The sequence below is a fragment of the Dromaius novaehollandiae genome, chromosome 18 (genome assembly GCF_036370855.1).
Source record: "Dromaius novaehollandiae isolate bDroNov1 chromosome 18, bDroNov1.hap1, whole genome shotgun sequence".
NCBI lineage: Eukaryota > Metazoa > Chordata > Aves > Casuariiformes > Dromaiidae > Dromaius > Dromaius novaehollandiae.
Window position 1 is genome coordinate 5,796,620 of NC_088115.1, and position 23,206 is coordinate 5,819,825.

Sequence of the window (23,206 nt, forward strand, 5' to 3'; positions counted from 1 at the left end):
AAGTGTATTTTGTTTTGTTTCTCAATATAATGTTTTCTGTTTTGATGTAATTCTATTCATTTCCCAAAATGTTTTCTAAAATGTAAAAATGAAAGTAGAGTCGTTCTAGTCAGAAAATGATGTTCTGTTCAATTGTAAGCAATGTAGAGCACCATTCCCTCTGCATTCATCCTAATCAAGATAAGTCCTGGAGCAACTGCCTTGGCAAAGCAGAGAGTGAGGCTGCCTTGAGGTGGACTAAATGGGACAATGGCACTCAGGATGCTCAGAGAGCTGGCAGCTCGGTTGGGAAACACCACATCGGTAAAAGGATCAGTATAAGACTCTTCTCAGTCTGTATATCTGTCAGTCCACAGTTGAGAGCTTTCTGTCTCTGTGTGCTGGAATCACTGAAAATTGTGCTTTTTTCCCACCCTTGTGTTTAAAGCTCTCTGCTCTGATGTTCAAGACTTGCTGGCCAGCAGCTAGTTGAGCAAGGAAATGAACCAGCGGTGTGCTTATGTCTTTGCACAGAAAGCCTGCAGGAAAGCAGAGGGGAGGATGTATATTACAGGACCACGTATGAGTTTTGCAGGATGTTCTGATGATGAAAGTGGTGACGAAACTCCAGAGAAGCCTCCTTCTTACCTGCTTCCAGTCTGCACCTCTTTCACTCTGCTCTCCTAGAAGAGTCAGATGCAAATCCCAGCTCAGGATGTGTCCAGACCAATGGAACCGCAAGAATAGGCCAGGGAGGCATCACACACCCCGTTTCCTGTCCTTTTCTCCTACCCGCCTGCCGCTGCAGCACACCAACCACATTTGGTCTGGGATGAGAAGACCATCTTACGTTCACACGCTGTCAAGTGAGGGGGTGATTGGGGCACGGAGGAGAGGAGCATAGCAGGGGTTGTTGGGGACTGCATATCTTCCTGAAGAAATGGCAATGTGCTGCAATCAGGTCCGGCAGCAGTGATCTGCACAGCCTGTCCCTGAACTCCACTGGGGACGGCAGTCACAGCCCCACAGGTGAGCTGTCAGCCTCCCCACTCTGTGAAATAAAGGCATAAAGGAAGGCCAGAGCCTCCCCAGAGTGACTGGTTTTAAAGCTGATGGACATAGGCAAGATCCAGTCTCTGTATCATGCATTTACTTTTTTGTTTTTTTTATTTTTATTTAGACTCTGTGGTGTCATTGCTGAGAGGCTTGGCACAGACCTGATACAGCCATGGCCACACCCAATCCCAGAAGCACCAAAAACTGACCTGGATTTAGGGGTCAGAGGAGCACAGCAACTCAACATGGCTCAGCAGCAAGAAAACTAACACTGTTCTTAGGTGTATGAGCAGAGGAGAGGGAACAGGGACAGGGAAGTGACTAACCTCTGTGGATGACTCTGCCGAGGTGAGCCGCACAAATCAGAGAGATGATGAAAACTGAGGGAGTGCAAAAAAGAGCCATAAAATTGATGTGAGGGAAGGAGAGGATGTTTTGAAATGAGGGATTTAAAAGCTTGATCTGTTTAGCTAATAGAGGAAAACTTTGAATAGCAACGTGTTTGCAGCATACAAGTACCTTAATGGGGAAAAAACACCAAGTTCTGAAAGATTCATCAATAAACTGGGAGAAGACAACACCAGCATCAGCAGCTAGGAGCTGAAGCCAGGCATATTCAAACTAGAAGAAATCTTCACCAGTGAAGATAGTAAATAGAAGAACAAACACCTATAGAACAGCTGAACTCTCCTTCTTTTACTTATTCAAGGTACCATTTTGGAAAGATGTATCCTGGGCTTGGTGTGATTTCAGTCACCACACTGCTCCCTTGAGTAGCCCTAGCTAAAGCCTGCCATGGAAACTGATCTCTGCAGTGCAGCCAGACCATCACCAGCTCCCAAGCTGGCCTGTGAAGAGAGAAAAGTTAGTGTTTCAACTCCAGATAACCCAACGGCCTGCTCCAGGAGTCCATCCACACACACATATTTTCCTGTCTGCACTCTGCATAGAGAGATTGTTAAAAGATGAATTTATCTTCTGTGGAATCTAACAAAAAGGGTAACCTAGTGTTCATAGAGCAATGACTTGGGGAAGAACATGGACTTCAGATGAGTTCAGAACAACTCTGCATCCCCCAGAGCCTGTTTCAGAGACCTTCTCTCTGGATCTGCCTGCCAACACACATCTTACTTCCTTCAGGTGCAAATGGGAATTTGGAAGATACCTCTGGAGACTTCCTTTTTCTTTGTATCTTGCTGATCCATCTCACTGATACTCATATTCTTCTGCTTCAGGTTTAGCTAATAAAACAATCTTCCAGGAAGACTGAAAGCATTTGCCTGTTGGCTTTTTGAGGATAGACATGGGCAACGGTCTGCCTCAGGCTCTTCTCCTCTGCCAAGAAAGAACTGGATGCCTCTCACATTTCCTAGTACAACTCTCTAGTTGCCATATCTTAGAAATCATATAACCTAAAAGTGATTATGTGTATGTCATATGTATTACATATAAATATGTAATTATTTCTATGTAATTATTAAGAGACAGAAGTGTTTAGCATAGATCTGAGGAAGGGGCCACAGGACTATTTGGAGGAACTCTCACCTACTTGGGATATTGTGATCAGCTCATCACAAGTCCATGGCTGAACATGAGTAGGTGAGTGAAATGTGGTGGCCAGGGTAGGGAGGAGGCTCTCATGATGTTTCTCCCTTAACAGCAACCCTGTCTCATTCTTTAGACATAGATTCAACTTTAAACCAGACAATCCACTGTGTGCACACGAAGACTGAGGGGGAAGAAATGGCCCCTGCTGAAGCACTTCTCCACACTCATCCCCTGTCAGAGTTAATAGACCTTTTTTATTGTTATTCGCATCAACCCATGCCAATTATTCTATTCTTCAGTGTGCTGGCACTGATCCCAGATGCAGAGGTCCTCTGAAGTCAAGTATGTTCCAGCTGGCAATCAACTGTCTCATTAATTTGCAGAGATGCCGCTCATTCCTTTCCCCTCACACCATCATCTGTGCAGGGAGCCTCTCACTTTGCTCCAGAAGTTCTCAGACACATGCCCCAGGCCCCTCGCTCATCCTGTCCCACCAACCTGGCCGGGCCTGATACCAGATGCTGTTGCTGACCCAGCCCAGATGTTTCTAAGCTGAACAAGCTGGGGACAAATGACTCCTAAGAGCAAAGAAATATGGACACAAGCCTGGCTGGCACTGACAGAGAAAGGGCAGGATCACAGACCTGCTGTCAGGGAAAGCAAACTAGTAGGCTGCTGAACAGGAGGCACTGCTGGCTCCATCACGATCTCCAAGCAGAGCCAGGATCAGTGCTTTCAAAGAACCCTGGAAGCACCTTCTCTGAGGAGCTGGTTCTGCCCCAGGGCCAAAGCACAGGAGACTCAGGACTGGGTCAGACACACACAGTTCAGTGATGGCTGGTTTCAGGAATAGCTCTGTGACGATGTAACTCCAAGCATGGAGAGCAGAAGAGAAAACAATAGCTCTGCTTTCCTTATGCCTGCAAGGACAGGGAGATCTCAGCTCTGCTTCCGGGATTACAGTTGGGCTATTAACCAAATACAATTGAAGATGAACTAGCCCTGGGAGCAGAGGTCAGTTCTCAGGTCTTCCTGTCCAAAATGAGAGCCTCCCAGGTAATTGCGATGCTCCAGGCATCTTCTTTTTCTTCCCTTGCTATGTAGATATGATGCCAGCACTGGTTAGATTCCTTTCCAGGCCTCTGGGCTCAGCCCCTCATGCCATCGTTAGGGCATGCCGGGAGCACGATCCCTGATGGAGCCCTTCCTCCTGAGAACTGTCAGGTAGCTATCCTCACCCTCTTGGTCTGTATTTCTTGATTTGAAATCTTATTAGCATACCAGGCACTATCAGATCAAATGCTTCCCTTGGATTAATTCTATTACATCAATGCAGTTACCTTTGTCAGCCCAACCAGTAATCGCTTTGTTTGTTTGTTTGACATGACTTACATTCTATAAAGCCTCAAAGACCAGCAATAATTACATTACTGCCATTTAATTCAGCATTAGTGGGAATCCATACTGGCCTTTCATTCATGCTCCCTTGCTAAGCGCACCTGATCTAGCTGGGTCTTCCTGGTTGGCCTCTCATGTTTGCACACTTTGGGGCCTTTTGAAATTCTATGGTATTCCAGGGCAGCTTGAGCATGAATACAGCTGGGCGAGTAATGTCCTCAGTTCTCTCGCTGAGGACAGCCGCATGCAAGTCAACTGAGCCTGTGTAGCCCAGTAAATATTGTTTAACACCCTATTTAGCTGCCAAGAGTGGGATTCATCCCTCCGCTTCAGCCAGTTTGGACTAATGCCTCTAGTCTAACCAAGCTGCCTGGGTGCCCTCTATTGCCGGTGGGGAGAGCTTGGCACCTCCGGAGGAGGACGTGGCCCATGCCAACATGCAAAGTCTGCATCTGAACTACAGGTCTCTGGTTCCCATCTGTACAAAGCAGGGACTTGACCAGAGCATATATCATGGTTCCCTCTAGACTTTCCCTCCAAATGAAAGAGCAGGGGAAATGGGAACAGGCAGAAAGAGACAGTATGAATCTGTGTCTTAATCCTCCCCTGAGACACATCCAGGGTGCATATCTGGCCCTGGCCCAGGAAAATATTCCCAGTGTCATGGTTTAGAAAAAGCCTGGGGACAGATTATCCCCAGAGATGTCTGTGCCTCTACGTAGTCCAGACACCAAGCCTATGTTACATGCTGCGAGTAGAAACATGAAGCTAAATGGGTTGATCTAACCCAATGGACTTCATCATCCTAACTTACACCTGCCCTTTCTGCATCTTTACTAGAACTTTTCCCACTGTTAGATGTGGGTCCTGGAAAGGGATCCCATGACTGACTGTAGTCTTTCCAGCTATATGCTTTTTTCCAGTGTCTTCAGCTTCCCTTACCAATTTCCCACATTTCACAGTTCTGGTTTGTGTGGATTTCTCTTTCCCCTTTTCAGTTTGTTTTGTATTCAGCATTATTTATAGTTGCTAACTTCATTCTTCAACCAGGCTTTTAGTCAGAACTGTCTTTTGCTTTGGGCTTTTTGTTTACAAATACCTTTCCTTAAGAATTTTTCATTTTTGTTCATTTTCTTTTTCCCTCTAAAGTTTTCTGTTCATAATTGTCCTCAGTTTCAAAAACTCAGTCCTTTTGAAGAACAGATCATTAATTTCTGGGTCTGACATCTTTCTCCACCATAATCAGATCTATATCCGTGTTCCCTTGTGCCTTGTGTGGTGTCTTTTGTGGGAAAGTAAATGCTGGTTCTCATGAGAATTTCAGCTTTCTGTTAGTGGCCTCCAGCACATCTCCCAGTCAGCATGCTCCATGGCAACACGTCTGCTCTCCCCACACGTTGTGCAGTCAGCAGAGGAACACACCCTGCGTAGGAGGACCTAGAGAGGGGCAGCCCACAGCGCACATGCTTGGGGTCTAAGTGGCAGAAAGGATGCTGGAGTCACCCCGTTTTGGTAGCAAATGGAAGAAATCTGCCAAATATAAGCTCATTTTGTGCAGAACAGCTGACAGATCTCATGCTTTCAGACTGGTCCCAGCACTATCTAAACCTTTCAATGGAGAGAAGAGCTACACATTGTTCATCAGGTACCCTTGTAAGGTCACAGAGCTGTTAAAGGGAGGTACAGAGGGAACACCCTCACCTCCCCACAGAAATGTGCCAAGCAAAAAGAGACCGCTAAGCCTCAGGGGTCCCAACCTCCCCAGCGAGCTGAGATAAACTGCACATTTTCCCCTTTAGCATCTCACCCTGCTCCTTGCAGGAGCTGCCCCTGAAGCGCTGATACACGTGAAGGAAGGAGGATGACTGGGTGGTACTGTCAGCTCAGTCACCTACTGACGAGGACTGCGACACACTGGGTGGTGCAAGGAGCAAGATGATCTTATGGAAGGAAGCTGGTCAGCACAGACTCCAAGCAGCGTAGCCCGGTGAGCAACATGAGCTGTTTTCAGCATGCCTGTTATTGCTGATGCAGCCTGTGCTCTGCAGTCGTGGCTTGCCCCAGCTGCTTTCCTTTAAAACTGCAACTCAAATCCCAGCAGCAGCAGTTCAAGGGAGCCATCCTGCCAAGTCGGACACCTGAAGGTGAGGTGTCCTCTTCAGGGGCAGTGGGCAAATCCACTGTGACTCCCCTGGAGAGAGACTCAGGGCATCTCCGTTGTTCCCTGGCTCTCACAGGCCGTAAGGAGGGAGTCTCCTATGGAGCTGCCCCGTATCTCTGTGGTTCTCAGGACATGGGCTGGGGGCACCCCTGCAGATCTAGAAAGCAAACGTGGCCTGTTTGATCCGCTACTGATTTCCCAGCAGAATGGTGGTAATAAAGCTGTACAAACTGGCTCCTGGCAGCAGAGAGGAGAGCCTGCCTCTGTGAGCTGAGGAGAAAATTAATGAGTGCTCAGTCTACTGCTCCAGTCATTACTTTAAGGTATGTGCATTAATCTTAGCCTGAAACATTCCCCTTCGGCCCCACCCCAAGGGCAGTCCCAGTGCAGCTGCCCCAGTGGCAGCCACGATCTCTCAGCCTATCTAGGACCCGTCGGGAGCTGGGAGGGGGAACACATGTGGCTGATGCAGGTTTCCCTTGCACCAGTCTCCCTAAGTTACCTTTGAGCCCAGGCGACCTTCCTCATGAGGATGACTTCCTGAGAATGAGCCTTTTGAAAAAGGCCCCCTTTGCTTCTCTCTGCAGTTCTGCCAGCCGATTCAGGGAATTAATGCGAACAGCAAATTCAAGCCCACTGGCAGCCCGTCTGCTCCAGTCCAGGTATCACTGGGGACCTGCCATGCAGCGGGCACAGTCCCTATTGGTGACACTCCCATGTTCAGGTGGCCCCAAGCCCAGGGTCTGTGTCCACTCTGATATCTTGTCTTCTCCAGCTTACAGTTCCTCTTCCTCTTCGAGCCTCACATCTGTGTGCGAAGGCTAAAAGTGGCTCCCCAGTCATTATGCTTCCGTTACAATTTTAAAGGAGAGCTCCCTTCAGGTGAATAGCCCCACTGGGCTCCAGGTGGCCTGTCCTATACCAAATCAAGCACTTCTGCAGGCTCACCTGCCTCTGAGAAGGGACATTAAAGCACTCAGCTCCTAAGTGCAACAGCACAGAGTGGGAAAAGTGAGGCATGCACAGTGGTCCTAACACTGTTACTCATTCCCTCTTCACAAGTTGTAAAACAAGCGTGATGGAGAGGCAGGATATCCTCCACCGCTGTATGCTTTCTTCTTCCAGATGGGGCAAGGTTATATCTTCCCTACCTAGGTAGAGTGGGATGTGGGAGGAGGTCAGTCAACCCCAATGCCCCAAGAGAAGAAAAGCCCCATTGGTCTCTCATGGCCCATTGCTCTCTCTTGCATTTACCAATGCAAGTAGGAGGTAATGCTGAGTGTGTGACTATGAACCTGATGTGTTCTTGTCTGAGGATCCAGCTCTGACAGTCTCCCAGGCTACCATCATATAGTGTTTTAAGTGCGGACTTGCATGCAGGCTTGCCTGCCACCCAGGATCTTTGAACACACCTGTATCAGGTGCTGCCTACAATCTGGGTCTGAACCACAGCCCACAGGAGCTTGAAGCAAAGTGGGCAGTCAAGAAGGGGCCTGCTGGAATATATCAAGCCCAAATGCATCTGCTCATATGCTGTGATGTTCATGTTGCCTCCTTGGAGGTGCAGATGATGCAGCCAGTGAGGCACTGTGGGATACAACCTCCAGATGTGAAACAGATGGGGGCTGTGCAAGCATCTCCTCTCAGCCCCAGCCTGAGCAGGCCTCTCATCACCCACTGGAAGCCACCACATTCATCAGTGTCTTGAATACCTTTCCGAAGGGAGGTAAACCACTGTGTGTTCAGCAAGACACCCCAGATGGACAGCAATTCATTTCTCATTATCTAATCATCTTCCTCCTATCTGCTGCTTCTTCCCAATAATAACATTACACTAATTAATTGAAACACTTGTTAAGTAGACAGAGCAGAGTCAAAGTGTAGGCAATGTCATAACAACCCAGTTCCATAAAAAGCACACATTGATGGCAGATGGGAAAGCAGGGCAGGATTTCCAAAAAAAGTTCTGTTCAGACTCACCCTGTCTCTACTCTGAAAGACTGAATAGACACGTCTAGCCAACTAATCTGCCAGGCACCTAACAAAACTCTTTTTTCACTTCAACAATTATGCATTTGCTGTATAATTTTCTAAGCCAGTTTGAACCCTGCCTGTCTCTTACAATCATTTCCCTATTTATCCAGGCCCACGTGTAGCCAGGTGTTTTGATGACTCTGAAACATGAGACTGCAGTAAAATGAAACGGAGCTGATGATACAACACTGCATCAGCACCGTCTCTGGAAGAAATCATGGATACCCCACAGTAGTCCATAACATCCCGCTGCTTGCCCAACTCTCACTGGTAAGTCCAAACACCATGCCCAGCAGAGTTATGCAGGCAGTTGGAGTTACATATTCTGATACTCAGCACTGCTGGTGCAGAGGAGAACCACAACCCACCAAGGGAGCATGTGACTCATGTCCACAGTAGAGTGATGGGCCAGTGGCTTAATGCCAGTCTGCTAAGGTCTGCATTCGACTGTGGAAGTATGCTCCAGACACCAATAAGGGTGGGAGCAAACCCTAGGTGGGCTTAAGGCCATTAGATTAGGAAAGTGTGCAACTCATGGTGGACAGAAACACTGTGGACTCAGAGCGGCAATAAGGGATTTGTGTCTTCCACACAGCCCATTCCTGCACTCCAGCTCCAGGACAGCAGGTGTTGTGAGCTCTTAGGCAGTTTTGGCCCAATACTCTTGCCTGTGTCCTATAATGGAAGTGAAGGAGGATGCTCCCCTGCCTACTTCTCTGAGATCTAGCAGTCCCAGCACTCCCCAGTCCAAGATCAGACTAGGAGCTGCTAGTATGAGGTGTGGCTGGGCAAAGCTCACAGCACAAAAAGGGGATACCACTCCCTTTTTCCATACCTTGTCCTTCTTCTGGCTTCTAGAGGGGCAGAAAGGTCCATGCTGGCTCTTCAGGACTTCCTGTTCTCTTTGCAGTCCCAGTCAGTGCCAAGATGCTCAGCCTGCTTGGAGGAAGGGCCATGCTGAAAGAAACATCTCATATCCTCAGCTGCACTCATTTGAAAATAGCACCAGCTGTGGTCAGGAAGGGACTTTCCTCTAGCAGGCTCCAACCCAAGGGCTCGTGATGGTGCTGCCCTGTGTCATGCTGGGCCGGCTGGTCTCTCAGCTAACAGGAAACTTCCCTGGCTTCTGCGCCCCTGAGACATGACTGGAGCAGGGAGCTGGAAATGCCTGCATACTCCAGCCACCTCCTGCCCTCAAGTTAAGGCTCAGTGCTAGCGTCACACAGAGAAGCAGAGCCAGAGAACATGGCTGCAGAAACAAATCAAGGGGCCTGGGGGGAGAATTTGTGCTGGTCTGCTAGCCAGATAGTTCAGGGAGTGAACAGGGACTCATCACCCCCTTCTCTGCCAGCTCTTCTGCTGAGCTTTTCACACTAACACTGCTCCATGGGGCAGGCACTGCAGGGCCAGTGCTGCTGTCTGTCTACACTGGAAAAGAGGCGTCAGAAATGGTTTGCCTGCCCCGTAAATCTGGCCAAGAACCTGGATTTTATGCCCAATTTATATTTGGGTTATCCCAAGATTTTTCAATTTTTCTTGATGAGAAATTGGAGCAAGAAAGCACATTGAAGAGTGTGACCCTGGGAACAGTTAATTGCTTGGATTTTTCTGCCTAGAGAGACATCCCCATATGAGCTTTCCTCTCATGACCATCTAAGAGCCATGGTGGTGAGACCCAGGCATCTGGAGACCTAAGCTCAAGTCCTTGTTCCAAACCAGTTTAAAGTCTCAAAGATAGAATCTGTTTCCCATGTGAATACGCCAAATGCCAGGGTCTCCAGAGCTGTAGAGTATGTTTGCTGGTCTGGATCAAACTTCCAACATGGACATGACCCACTTTTGCTTGTGAAGCTTTCATCAGACTTCACACAATCCTACAAATACCCTGATTTTGATAAGGAAAGATTTTTAACAGTGTAGCTAGAGTACCTGAAACTGCTCTTCCCAGAAACTGGAGGTGTTGCAGACACTGGAGCTACCATAGCACACATGTGCCTCCTTTCAACTCCTGCCATACTCTTGGAAAGGTTACGAGAAAACACTGGATCCAGATTTTGGTCTGCTCCTTGTGGCAACCAAAATGAGTGCTGTAAGAGTGTCCTAAAAATGAAATTTATAAAGTTTGCACATAGCTAAGTGGGATCCAAAACCTTTAGCAATGTATTTACAGTCCCAAACAATTCTTCTGCTCTAGTAGGCACACTAGTATTCAAATTAGAAGGGCTGTTCATGACTCCATAAATGTCTTCTGTAGTCTAAAAGCTTTTTAAAATTAGGTGCACAACAATTAACAAAACAAACATATTTGTAGATCTGTTTGGACAATTACACTCATTTAAGAGACAATACATAACAATGCACATGAATCTAATAACTCATTTCTAATTAAACATATTAACACTGTTTTATAAAAGGAATGCACCTAGCTGCTATGTTACAGCTAATTTTGTCCTATAAATAACTGAGCAGTAATATGTGCAGCATTTGCATCACTGGGCATTGACAGCGCCTGTTAATAGTTGTAATAAATTTGCCTCGGCAAATCCAATCTACTGACCACCAACTGGGTTCTCCTTTTGTGTGTCTAGTCTACGTTCTCCTTTTCTCTGTGAGCAATAGCTGTAGCAGGATGGAGTTTGTTAACCCCCAAATTTGGGGCACCATTACGAGGGATTCGTGAAGACTTTGCTTTGAAACGTCTTCTGCCAATTATAATTTGCAGCAGGTACAACACTCCCAGGCTATAGAAAAGCCTTTTCTCTATCCCGGGAGAGTTCATTCAATTCTAGCTGATATGAAATGTTCAATAGCCCAATTTTATTCATTTTAGTTTCATCTCTTTGGAAAATGTCAGCAGTCTGGAGTAAACTAATTGACCGCAGATGTTCTGAGCAGTCAAGCCCAAGCCATGCCCAGAGTAGCCCCACAGGGCACTGTGAAGTGTCAGCAGTTACAGAGATGCTTGGAAAGTATGAGAGCTAGTCTGCGCTCTCCAGGGCATCCAGTACCTGTTCTTGCAGGTGAAATCCTAAGATGCAGGATCTGGCTGAACTCCTGGGACAGGGCAAAAAGGCAGGATTCATAGGCTTGTCCTCAAGTGTCAGAAATCTCAGCATCTCTGATGCCTGTGATCAGTCTGATCTAGTGACTCCTGGGCTTTATATACAGTCAGTAAAGCAACATCAAGCATTTTGGCACCCTTGATCTCTCTATGAGGTACCTAAGACGGGGCAGACAAATAGCACACTAAATGAGCCCATTTCTTTCTGCTGGCTATAAGGCACACCTAGGGACCGGCTCAGACTGAGACACTTACCTTTCCAGTGCTGAAATTTAAGTTACATGAATGTTGTGCTGAGACTCTAGCTAGCAAGCAAGACTACCATTCAAGTGGTGACAGTCCATGCTGGCTTAGCATTCAAAGTGTCCTGCTGGTGTAAAAGGGGAAAAAGTTGGGACACTGCAACTAAAAGGATTCATTTTTTTCATTTTATTTTTTCCTTTTTAAAAACTGAGATGTGATTTCCCAAAACGTATTTGGGTTCCAGCATTAACTCCTTTGCGGCAAGGAAATTCCCACTCTGTGCAGCCTTGCACGTGCGTGTGTGTACTGCCACGCAGTTCAGCTGTGCAGCATCAAATGGATGCATGGAGGGTATCCATTTGGCGCTCCCTGCTTGTGCAGTACCGATAGGCTCTGAGGCTAGCCATCAGCAGTGCTTTGCCACAGCTGCTGCAGTAAGGGCCACTTTGGAGGTCCCACGCTCTTTTGTGGGCAACTCCAATCATTTGAAGTGGTGATAGAGGCCCTCCATGACTGCTTGATACCAGAATTCTTTCCTACATGGGCACACCATTCAAAATGGCTCCATAAATCAAGACCTAGCTCTAGACTCCATCTGGCCCCACATCCAGGACTGCATATCACTTCCCTGGCCTGAATCCATGTCCCAGCCACATCCTGGATCCGTATCAAGAGAAGCCATAGATGTGCACCAGTCCCTAGGCCTCACCTTGGTGTTCAAGGTCCATCAGGCTGTGGAGGCTCCCACAGCAGCAGGATGCAGAGCTGTGCCCATCCCAACATCAGTCCAGACACTGCTGAGGACATATCATTCATTTTCTCAGTAGCTGAGCATGAAACACAGAATGGTGATGAAAAATGCATTAAGAGCAGACAGAGATTTTAAGGCTGAACACGAACTGAGACCATTTGGACTCTGAGGCCAGCAGTCACAGTGGTGGGTTAAATCCTACAGTCCCACGGCACTGGGTGCCTCATAAGGTTGTGTGAATCCAGGATTCACCTTGCACCCTTGATTCAGAGTATGAAAGTGATCTGGCCCTGATTAGATCCTGTCTTTGGACCTTCTCCAGTGAGGGATAGCCCTCCAGGAGACCATGACCAAGCCAAAGCAAAATATTATTGCTCCAGGCTCTGACCTTCCATTGTAAGTCATATAGAGACACCCAGCTCTCTTCAGCAGAAAGGCTGGCATCACCATGCTCTCTGAAGTTGCCAGGTCCTGTCACAAGTGGTTGTGTGTTTTCCTCCCAGAAGAAAGTGCCAGCCACACAGCATAAACATTGGCAGTTGGCTTTGAGGATGAGCTACATGAGTCCTCACCCCCACTACAGCTGGCTCACTGCATGGTTTGTGGTGGTGCTCACAAATATTTGTCAAATGTCAGAGGGTCTTAGATGTTAATGAGGCTCTCATCCTTTGTTTTGTTGTGTGGGTGCTCAGGGAGGATGCAACCAGCAGCAAACACAGTCTTGGTGATGGAGAGTGGTAAAATGTAAGAGGTATCACCTTAATCTAAAAGGAAAGTCAGCCTGACAAAATATGGCCACTATTTGCATAAGGAACCCTGACATCTCAGCTTCCCAGCCTCCAGATAACTCCCAGGTCCTCCAAGCGGCCATTCCCCAGTATGAGAGTGGTATGTGAACACCATACAGAACTGATGGCCCACTGGCCTCCTCTGTCTTCAGGAGCCAAACTCTGCTTGGAGGAAGGGCTTTTTTGGTCCAGAAACAATTACTGCTTTTAAAAACTGAGTGTTTACTCAGCTGGTGGCAATTGTTGGGTTTCTTGGTGGGAGAAGGGTTGGGGTTGCAGCAGAAAAGGGATCAGGCTTGGGGCTGTATGAGAGAAGAGGCGAGCGGTGAAGTTGGGACAAAGAAAGGGGGTGAAGTTGGGGGGTTCTATAGGGCAAAAGAGTAGCTTCAAGGCTGGAGCTGGAGACTGGTGTGAGACTTGTTCCTAATGGAAAAGTCAGCTCACAGCATTTTCAGCTTTCTCTAAAAATAAGCAACCATGTGAGCCCCTGCTGCTGCCTGCCCTGCCTGCCCCACTGCTCTCATGCCACAGCTGCTGGCCAGTCCCTGCCTGCCCTGTTCCAGATGAATCTCAGTTTTGCCTTGGACATCACCCAAAGCACCGCAGCTCTGCCAGCCCTGGAGCCACAGCATCGGGCTGCGCTGGTTTTCGGGACAGGGTCCCATTCACTGCTCAGTCCTTTCCACTCAAACAAGAACGAGGAGTGGAAGGAAGCTGTGTACTGGAAATGCCAAGCAGGCAGTTACCTCAAAGAGCTCATGAACAGAAAAGGCTCACCTTTGACTAATGCATTGATCCTAATGAATAGCCTGGCCAGCTGCATTTAATTGCCTGTTTTAAGCAGATATGGCTTGAAAATCTCACACCTGTCAGATTTTTTTTTCCTCCCCCCTAAAGCACCAAATTATTCACTCTCCTTCTCCTGTAACATTTTGCAGCCAACTCCTTCCTGTGATGATTTTCAAAGAATGAAGAATGAGCACCCTGGTGACATTTCTAGTATCTATAAATATCTCCCCGCTACCCTGCCTGCCCAATTGGTGAATTATGCAGGAAGATATATATAATAAAACAATCTGATACATTTTGTTGTCAACATTCCATTCTTCTTCAGCTGGCAAGAGAACAGTCTAGGCCGTTACTCTGGAAAGAGCAAGCAATGCCTAGGGAATTAGTGAACTTTTCCTTTCCTGTAGTTACAGCAGCATCTTGGAGGGCAACACCGAGCAGAGAGAGGCTCTAGTATGCTGGAAAAAGGAACAGAGACTTTGAAATTCAAGAAGCATTAAGTTCAGGATGGAAACAGGCTCTGGAATGCCAGGAAATCACATATATAAAGTACTGAGAAGCCTGTGGTAAAAGCAGCATATAAGAAATACCAAAGAAAGACTAAACCAGCAACATTGCTCAGAGCATGATGCACTTCCTGCTCATTCTCACCCTGCTTTTATGTGTTTAATTCAGCAGTGCCCTGTTTATACAATTAAACCTCCTGCATGGTGAAATACAAAAAGTATTTAATGAAATTGACTTTGCAAAGCCATGGAAAGTGGCCAGTTTACATCTACATATCTAATTGGTAGGTTTTAATCTAAACCTGAGCTTTGGTCTCTGAACAGCATAGCTTTCTCCAGCTGACAGGTCCTATTCTAGCCAGACCCTGGATATCTAGGGCAGTCTATGGAATCTGCTACTTAATTTATGGATTAAGAGGCATTTTAAAACAGAAAGCTTAAGACATCTCTCTCCTTTGCATTAGATATTTGCAGATGTCTTTTGCTAACACATAACTAGTTTCTTCATTGTTAATTTTTCTGGATGTATCTTGGAGACACAACATGGCAATTAAACAAAGTTCTTGCCCAAGAGTTTTCCCATCTTACCTTAACCCTGAAGGTCACATCCCCCCAGGACTGAGAAGACAAGGAATTTGGATGTCCTCATCCCTGCAGGAAGACAGTTGCACATTGCTCTGTATTACATCCTTAACCTGAGCAAGATCTTCAGGAGTGAGAGGATGCAGGTGAAAGGGGTTAAAAGTGACCAAAATGTGGCAGGTCCTTGGCAGCACCTTGAGCCACACCTTTCTGTCTCCCAGCATAGGGCTCCACACAAACCTCAGTTGAATTGAAAGCTAGATGAGTCCGTGCGAGCATCCTCCTAGGCCGTAAGTGACTGGCACACCAGGGCTGAGCAGAGCTGTCCTGAACACTGGACCATTTCCAGCAGGCCGGTGAAGGTTTATACTGTATGGTGACAGAAATGGAGTGCCTGTTGTGCCTGCTGGGAGTTTGTCGGGGGGTATGGCAGGGCAAAGCAACACACATGCTTTCCAGGCACTGCAACATCCAGGGCACAGTGAAGCTCAGACAGGGACATCAGCACTATTATTTCCTGGATTTCAGCTTTCTGTTAGGGGATTTCAAACTTAGTCAGCTCTTCAGGAGGTTCTGGCTGAGGAATAAGCAGTCTGTCAAAATCTCTGATTTATAGGCAGCTCCAGAAACCTTTCCCTGTAGAGCTCTAAAGTGATGCTGGTGGACTCCCACTCTTTGAAACGTAGCAATGGCTCAGCCCAGGATCTGAAGCAGCCTTTCACAGGGCTCTGAAAACGCTGTTCAGAGTGGGCTTGGTGAGGTACGGCAAGCGATCCCCAGATCCTCTGTGGTTTGCACACAAAGCTCTTATCCAATTTCCAAGATCCCCTTAACTATGCCAGTACGCAAAGCACCTCTGGCGCATTTCAGGCCAGAACAACAACATGCACTGATGGTGCAATCACACAGTTGGGTGATGCAAGAGATCCTGGACATGGGAAGCACTGTCCCCGCCAACCCAGTACACCTTTCTGCCTGACTGGTGTGCAAGGGCTATGCTTGTAATGCCAAGCTCCAAACTCAGTTGTGAAACATCAGTTATGACCTGGAAATAGATTCTCCTCCTGTGGTTGCAGTGGCCATAAATTGGGCTGCTCAAGTCCAGCTCACCTCATTTGAGAAGTCCAGAAGTTAAGCAGCTCAGTCTAATCCATTCACCCAGCTTCCTCAGTCAGCGGAGAGAAGTGGGCACTGCAGGGAGAGCCTGATCTGACTCCTCCGTGACAAGGCGTGGGATGAAGTGGGAGTGACATGTCCCTCGTGGACTATCAGGGCAGCTCAAGGTGACTCAGACATACATGTCTCACTTGGCTGGGGACTTCCACCCCACAGCCGCTTGGAAACAGGAACCTGGAGGTTTCACTGTCACCCTGTAGGCAGTGGTAACGGAGTTGGCAGTGATCCCCCCCTTGCCCAGCCAGTGCTGAACACCTGAGCTGTCTGAGGAGGGGCTCCCCACTGCAAACACCAGCGCACTAGGACCTCGCAAGACAAGCCACTGTTTGCCAACTGCTGAGGTGCTTATTGACTTTGGGGACTCTTCCAAGTGCACTGGGCACATAGTTTCCCAAAGGAGCGGTAACAACTCCCGCCTCCGGAGCCCTGAATCTGGCCGTGAGATCGTCACCCGGCACAGGGAAAGGGTGGGGAGTTTCTGCAATGCCTAGCGGTGCTGTTTCAACTGAAACTAAATCCTCTGCCCACCTGTCAGCTTCCCATGCCTCCCTGGTGACACACAGGCATGGCCCCACTTCTGCTTTCACTGATAATTGCAAGGAGCTCAGAAATGGCAGTGAATCTCACAGATGAAAATCCATGGCTATGTGCACTGTGAGGGCTGGGAAGATATATGTCCTGGATGAGGAGAAGAAACAGCAAACATTAAAAAGAGGCAGAGGGTCCTGTGCTATGGCATGAAATACTGCAGACCGTACAAGGAGCAAAGTAGAGCTCCATTCCCCCAGGCAACCTTAATGCTCACAATTCCTAATTCCCAAGTGCTCAGCTTTTTCATTTCAAAACAATACTCTGTGTCTGGTTCATTAAGGTAATGCACAACCTAGTTATTCCTCTCTGCTTTCTGCTCTAAGACCACATCAGTTCTCACCCACCCTGCTCATGATTATATGTGCAGCTATCCAAATGCTTGCATTTGTCTCACCCGACACTGCGTGTACTTGTCATATAGTGAATAAATGTGTGATATTGGCCTACAGGCAATTTTTAGACACTAGTTCAAGAATAAAGATTTTTATTAGTAAATTTCTATTATTAGGAAATATTCATCTTAAATAACCACTGTGCTGTATTTTTACTTTTGATTGCATTAAGAACATTGGATATTAACACTATTTTGAATGGTTCTAAAATTTATAGGGATATTAGAGCAAGAAATAGTTCATATCCACAACAACTGCTGGATTCCCCAACTTTCAACATTATTCATATGACAAAGAAATATTCATTTAAAGAAAAAAAAACAGGCCTAAAGTATTTCACAGGTCCCTGAAATACCTAAGGATTTCAGAGAAGCCCACGGACCTTATAACTATTTTTGAATTACTAAAGAGAAATAAACATTAAATTCAGATTTGAACTTAGCACTGTCTGGGTTTGGAAGACAGTTCTGGATGCTGAAGTGCTTCAGTGTAGCAATGCAGCAATGGCAGGACACTGATTTACAGATCACTTCTGTAAACGTGTTACAAACCTTTAGGCTCTATCTATCCGGGTTTTTAAGTGCCTGGTACTCAGAGCAATGGAGGTTGGGTTCAATCTCAGAATAATATATGTTTTTTAATATTATGAGTAAGACATTGTTAGGAATTTCCCAATCCTCTGCTAGTGAGCCTAAATCTGTAGCAGCAACGCCAGACCAGCGAGCACCCACTTGGAAGGATTTTCTTTAGTTTTAAGGTTAAAAGTCCACACAAACGTTGGCCCTCTTTGGCGTGTTTTGTAGACAGGACATGGGTACATAACACGGATATCTTGCTTGTCAGCAGGAATGGCTTTGATGAAAACGACAGGCATGGCTGGGGTTAGTTCCTTGAGCCTTGCATCTGTGATTATCCCAGTCTGCAGAGGAAAGAAGAAGAGCTCTTAGTTAGAGTTCCAAGATCCCCATCAACTGTACTCTGATAAAAATGATTATCTGTAATGTTTCTAAAAGTTGATCTTGCTGGGCAGGTGCAAACATCCTCCCAGAGATCTATGAGCTGGATGAGTCTTTCTGAAGTAAGGGGGGTCTGGATCAAACACCTATCCTGTTTCATCAGAAGCCTCTCTCGGGTGCAGCTTGTTCCAAGAGGTGCTCAAACCCACATGCACCTGAGCAGGGCTTTGTTGGGGAACGATGCTCCTGGCTAGGTCCAGCCAGATAACCCTCATCTAGCTCTAACTCAAGGTTTTGTCAGACCAGAACCACCGTGGGGGTAGTCTGCTTGTGCTAGGACCAAATGTAGACTCCAGAACAGGATTCAGGCTGGAGAGCAAAACTCACTTGAGAAGAGGCTAAAAAGCACCAAGTAAGTGTCCCCCCACACCTTCCAAATTAGAGCATGACATGGGATGCTTGACTGTGTACTGAACACAGGAAATGTGTTGAGAGACCCCAAGAGATACCACTGGCTTGTTTCCACTCACAGGTGCTCACATCACCAAGATGGTTGCAGAAAGACTGTTCCTGAGGGAATATTATCTTAAACTAACAAGCCTGCATTATCCCCTTCAAAGCAATGCTTTCACTCAGCAGGCTGTCTGACCTAGGAGAAGGATGGTATGCTGTCAGGGCATGAAATCAACTGGCCTGTTTCTCTAACACTCGTCTCTCGGGCAGCTTCTGTTTCTCTTTCTGACAATAAAATGCCCTCCACATCAATCAACTTCCAGGAGAGCCTGCAAAATTGCTTAATGGAGGCTGGAGAGAGCAAATGAAAACAAATATAGAAAAGGAAATAAAAATTCTCCATGCTAAAGAAACTGCCTCTTATTGCAGCTTAGTTTAACATATCATTATTATCTCAAATGCTCTTAGATCAGAGCTGTGGGATGAGATTCAACCTCTCTAATAGTTTATTCAGTTCTAGAAATGAGTGAAGAAACATAATCCCTCTTGCAACACACCTCCATTTAATTTTACTAATACCATCTGTTATACTAAGCTAAGACTCAATTCTGATTTAGGATTTTGTATTTCCAACATGCTGAACAAACATTAAATAATCCTTATATTACCTTGCAAAGGAGCTATTTATCAAGCATTATTATGTTCTATTTTTAAATCCACACCTTTAATTTCTGAGGATTAATTTTGATCAGATCTCTTGTTTACTGATGACAATTCTTCAAATCAAATTTCCAAGATATATTCTACCTATTTCTAGGTTAACAGGGTCTGAAATCTTCCTGAGATACCTCTACAGAACATATAACTGTGATATGTCTGGGTTGAGTTTCATTTGCATTTTTTCTCTCTTTCACAGTCAGAAATTAATTCTACTCTGAAAGCAATTTACCCTGACTACTGGCACAGCACACCTGGTACAAAGCCACTCTTTTGACCTCAGAGAGCTCCAGACCTCAGATCCTAAAGCAGAACTCTTCATTTCTCTCTGTCCTGACTTCTCAAAAGTCAATTTGAAGAGTGGACATGCACTGCCAAATATCGATGGGCCCAGGGAAAAGGACACAAAACAGTTGTCACAAGCCAAGGATGCTGATGGTTGGGCCCAAATACATATGCAGTGAGCCAACGTCCTCTCCCACTCAACTGTATCATGTTTTACTAGCACAGACACATCTGCACCACAGCTAATTTAGGAACAGTTGGCTTAAAGACCTGTCTTCACTGGTTGGTTGCCTTTCAAATAGAGTCACTTCTGTTTGTAGGGAAGGGGTGCTTATACCTACAGCTGCAGTTGTAGATCTGACCAGCAGGGTAGTCAACAAGAACATCAGTCCAAGAAGGTCCAGAGACTGCAGGGCTGGTGGCTGCAGGTGGACACAGGGAAGGGGACCAAGAACCATCGCTGGTGTACGCACTGTAGATGATCTAATGAAGTGCTACCCAGCAAAGCCAAGTGAGAGATGAATTTTTAGCACTGATTGGTTTGAGAATTGAGAGACAGATGGAAAAAGGATTGACAAGTTATCCCTTTTTTCAAAATGGCCATAAATAAGAGAGAGGCTGTTTACAGTGCAGTTCACAACTATCACCTCCTTGGTTGCCTTGTAAGTTTGTCACTGGAGATCCCAGCTTCAGCCACATTCTATTCTGGCTCTTATAGCTCACAAATACAAGGGCATTATTGACAGTTAACATCTGGAGGAATAGGGTTCACATGATGTCCTGGTTCATCACTCTGGGAAAAGTTTTAATCTCTGCTGCATGAGTTGATGTACCAGTGCCTGTGCACAAGATTATGCAAGCTGCGATGTTCTGTTGACTGTAGCATCGAAACTGTGCAATCTAGCTGCACCAGGGCTGGGTTCTGCGCTGATGCCATTTTCATCTGCCTTAGCTTCTGGGAAGTGTCTCAGACAAAAATGAGCAGTGTAGGACTGTTCTCAAGGAAATTGAGCTATCTGAACCACCAATTTAAATGCCAGCTGTGACTGTTCCTCACCACACAGATCTGTCCCTTGTTAACCTCTCTGCTGGTTTAACATGACTTTTTTCCATAGGACTAGCTTTAAAAAGTTCACGGAAGCTTTAGCTGATGTGGAGTGAAGGAGACAAGATATTCTCAGTGTTGAACCACTGCTCAGCGTGCTGTGCACTGACTGTGCATCTCCTCCAAGGATATGGGAGCGTGTCATCTACAACCTGCAAAGCTCAGTGCAGCACATTACTACTAAAAGACCTCTCCTTTCGTCCTGTCATGCTCCAGTACTCTTGGTGGGTAGCAGGGCATGTACTTGGGACTAAACTCTCCACTGTTGGGAGCTAGAAACTCAGAAATCAATCAGCAGTCTCCCATGGCTTGAGCTAAAATGCCTCATAGCATCACCAGTCAAACTGTCTTTAGCTGAGCCCTCCTGACTTTAATGGTGTTACAGCAACAGATCATTTGGACCCAAAATAACCTGCTTGATTTCATTTGGTTTAATAGCTGCCTGCTGTTTTGTAATGAAGGTTTTATAAATTTAAGATACCCAAGGGCAAACATAAATGTTTAAATAAATAGAAAAATGTGAGTAGGAGAATACGGAGTGAATTTTCCCTTTTCTAAAGGCACAATCTAAATGTGAAATATTCTTTTAAAAGTAGAGGTGCTCCCCAGAGTAGTATGTCTAAACATGACCTGCAATTCTTATCGAAGGATTAATTTTGAATGAATATATAACCCAAAAGTACTGTGCAGCTGTTTTAATAATTCTGCATCCATTTATGTAGTCAGATGCGTACTGGATTACAGGTAAAATGAATAGTTCCGCTGGGTAGAATTGATATTTCGGTGTGAACAACAACATACGAAAATATTCTTCTTCTTTCTGAAATAAGCTGAAGCACGACACCCAGAGATTATGAATGGTTCTATAAATGTTATTGTTCAATATCTTTCAATCACAGAGAAAATGTAACCAGAAAAACACACTTACTAAAGTCTGGATAGTCTTTGAAGACAAAACTTCTTGCTGAATGCAATCACCTATATAAGATATCAGAAGGAGGTAGAGGAAAGAAGCTACATATTCCCCAAGAGATTTCTGGCGTAGCACCACTGCATTTCTTACTCTTCATGTCAATTACCATTTAGGGAAAGGTGAAGGCCAGGCAGAACTCAGTCATTTTGACAATCATGTTTTCTAATCTTTATCTGATGGTAACAGAAAGCATACCAGCAATCATTGGAATTTGTTTTTAATGGAGCATTCGATATGTACAAATAGGACTTTTTCCAAATGCTCCCTATTCTGCTATGTCCAGCTGATCAGCACCAGCCTAAAATGTCAGTTCTTGAGGGTATCGGAAATCCAGTGCTCCCTGCAACAAGGGCTTGTGATCTCCAAGAGCTGTAAGGGTTTTCTGTTGACCCATACCACAAACAGCAGATAGGGCCCCTCATCTGCTTGCTGAGAACACCGTGTGGCAGGTGGGGCAGCCAAAGCAAAGGAATAGAAAAGAGAACAGGGAGGGAACTGTAGGACCAGGACTTGGGAAATGGACCGGGCTGGTCTCTGTTCCACTACTGCGACTTCTGTGATCAGTAAAGTCAAACACAGCAGGGCAGGAGATCTGACCTTATGCACACTTGAAACCTTTATCGCTATCTTCTGATAGAGACTTTGCCAGTGTTCCTGACTGTCTGTGGCTTTTCAGGCCCAATGTGCACATCAACCCATTCTCAGAGAGAAAAGCGCCTGGAGCTTTGACCTTCCCAAAGATTTGCGATAAAATGTGCTGGATGCCATCAATCCATGAGTTCTGAGTGGCTGCAGTTCTAAGGACAACGACTACATTTAGAGCTTTTCCTAATTTCCTATCCTTCACAGCAAACTATTTCAGAGAGAGAGGAAAAATAAGTGGAGGGTTTTAGATTTGAAATGCAAGGTCAGGATGCAATCCAGTATATAACAGACATGACTCCTCTACACAACATGCTACCACTGAGCTGCATAACAGATAAAGGAGAATCTTCAAGGTTAAGACTATGAACACTCAAAACAGTTGCCCCCGAAATAAAAGCTTCTTCCTATGAGAGCATAAACTCGACACAGAAAAGTTCTGGGTGACCCACTTTGATCAGCCTTCACTCTCTCACAGACCACTGGCAGCAGGAGCATTGCACTGGCTGCCTAGAGAAAGAGATGCATGAATCATTGTCACTTAATTCTTGCATGCAGCACAAATTGGGAGCTGTGGTACAACAGGCCAGGCAACTCAGAGACCAAGCCTGGTGGGGATCTGTCAGCCTAGCTCTGCAGACTGAACTCCTCACAGCTGACAAGTGTCAGTAGGAATGACAGGGACAATTGTGCTCCTATGGGATGCTGCTCCACCGGGTGCACTACAAGAGGAGTGCTACTGGCTATGTGGTCATGACATACCAAGTGCGCATGCTTCTCTTTAGGTGCCTGGTTGGTGGGTATGGTTCTCACCTTGGCTGCCCTGAGGCTAGATTTGGTACCACTGAAAGGCATTTGGCTACATCCAGAAAGATGATGATGATGATGTACGCTGAGGTTGAGATTCACCTTGTAAAAACTAGACATCTTGGTCCAAGTTGGCCACCCTGAACTCCCCTAATTGCTGATGCAGTGAAAGGCACCCTCTAGGGCTGATTCATCTGACCATCTTGGATACTT

At 46.1% G+C, this 23,206-nt stretch overlaps 1 protein-coding gene across 1 annotated transcript in view; it reads right to left on the reverse strand.

Moving 5' to 3' along the window:
• Positions 1–17,130: 17,130 nt before the first annotated feature.
• The window catches only part of DNAH9 (dynein axonemal heavy chain 9), a 210,999-nt gene continuing 204,923 nt past the window's right edge, over positions 17,131–23,206 (reverse strand). Inside the window, exon 69 of the mRNA XM_026120616.2 lies at positions 17,131–17,974. Within this exon, the coding sequence (XP_025976401.2) occupies positions 17,747–17,974 (228 nt within the window). The 3' untranslated portion in view covers positions 17,131–17,746. The remainder of the gene's footprint in view (positions 17,975–23,206) is intronic.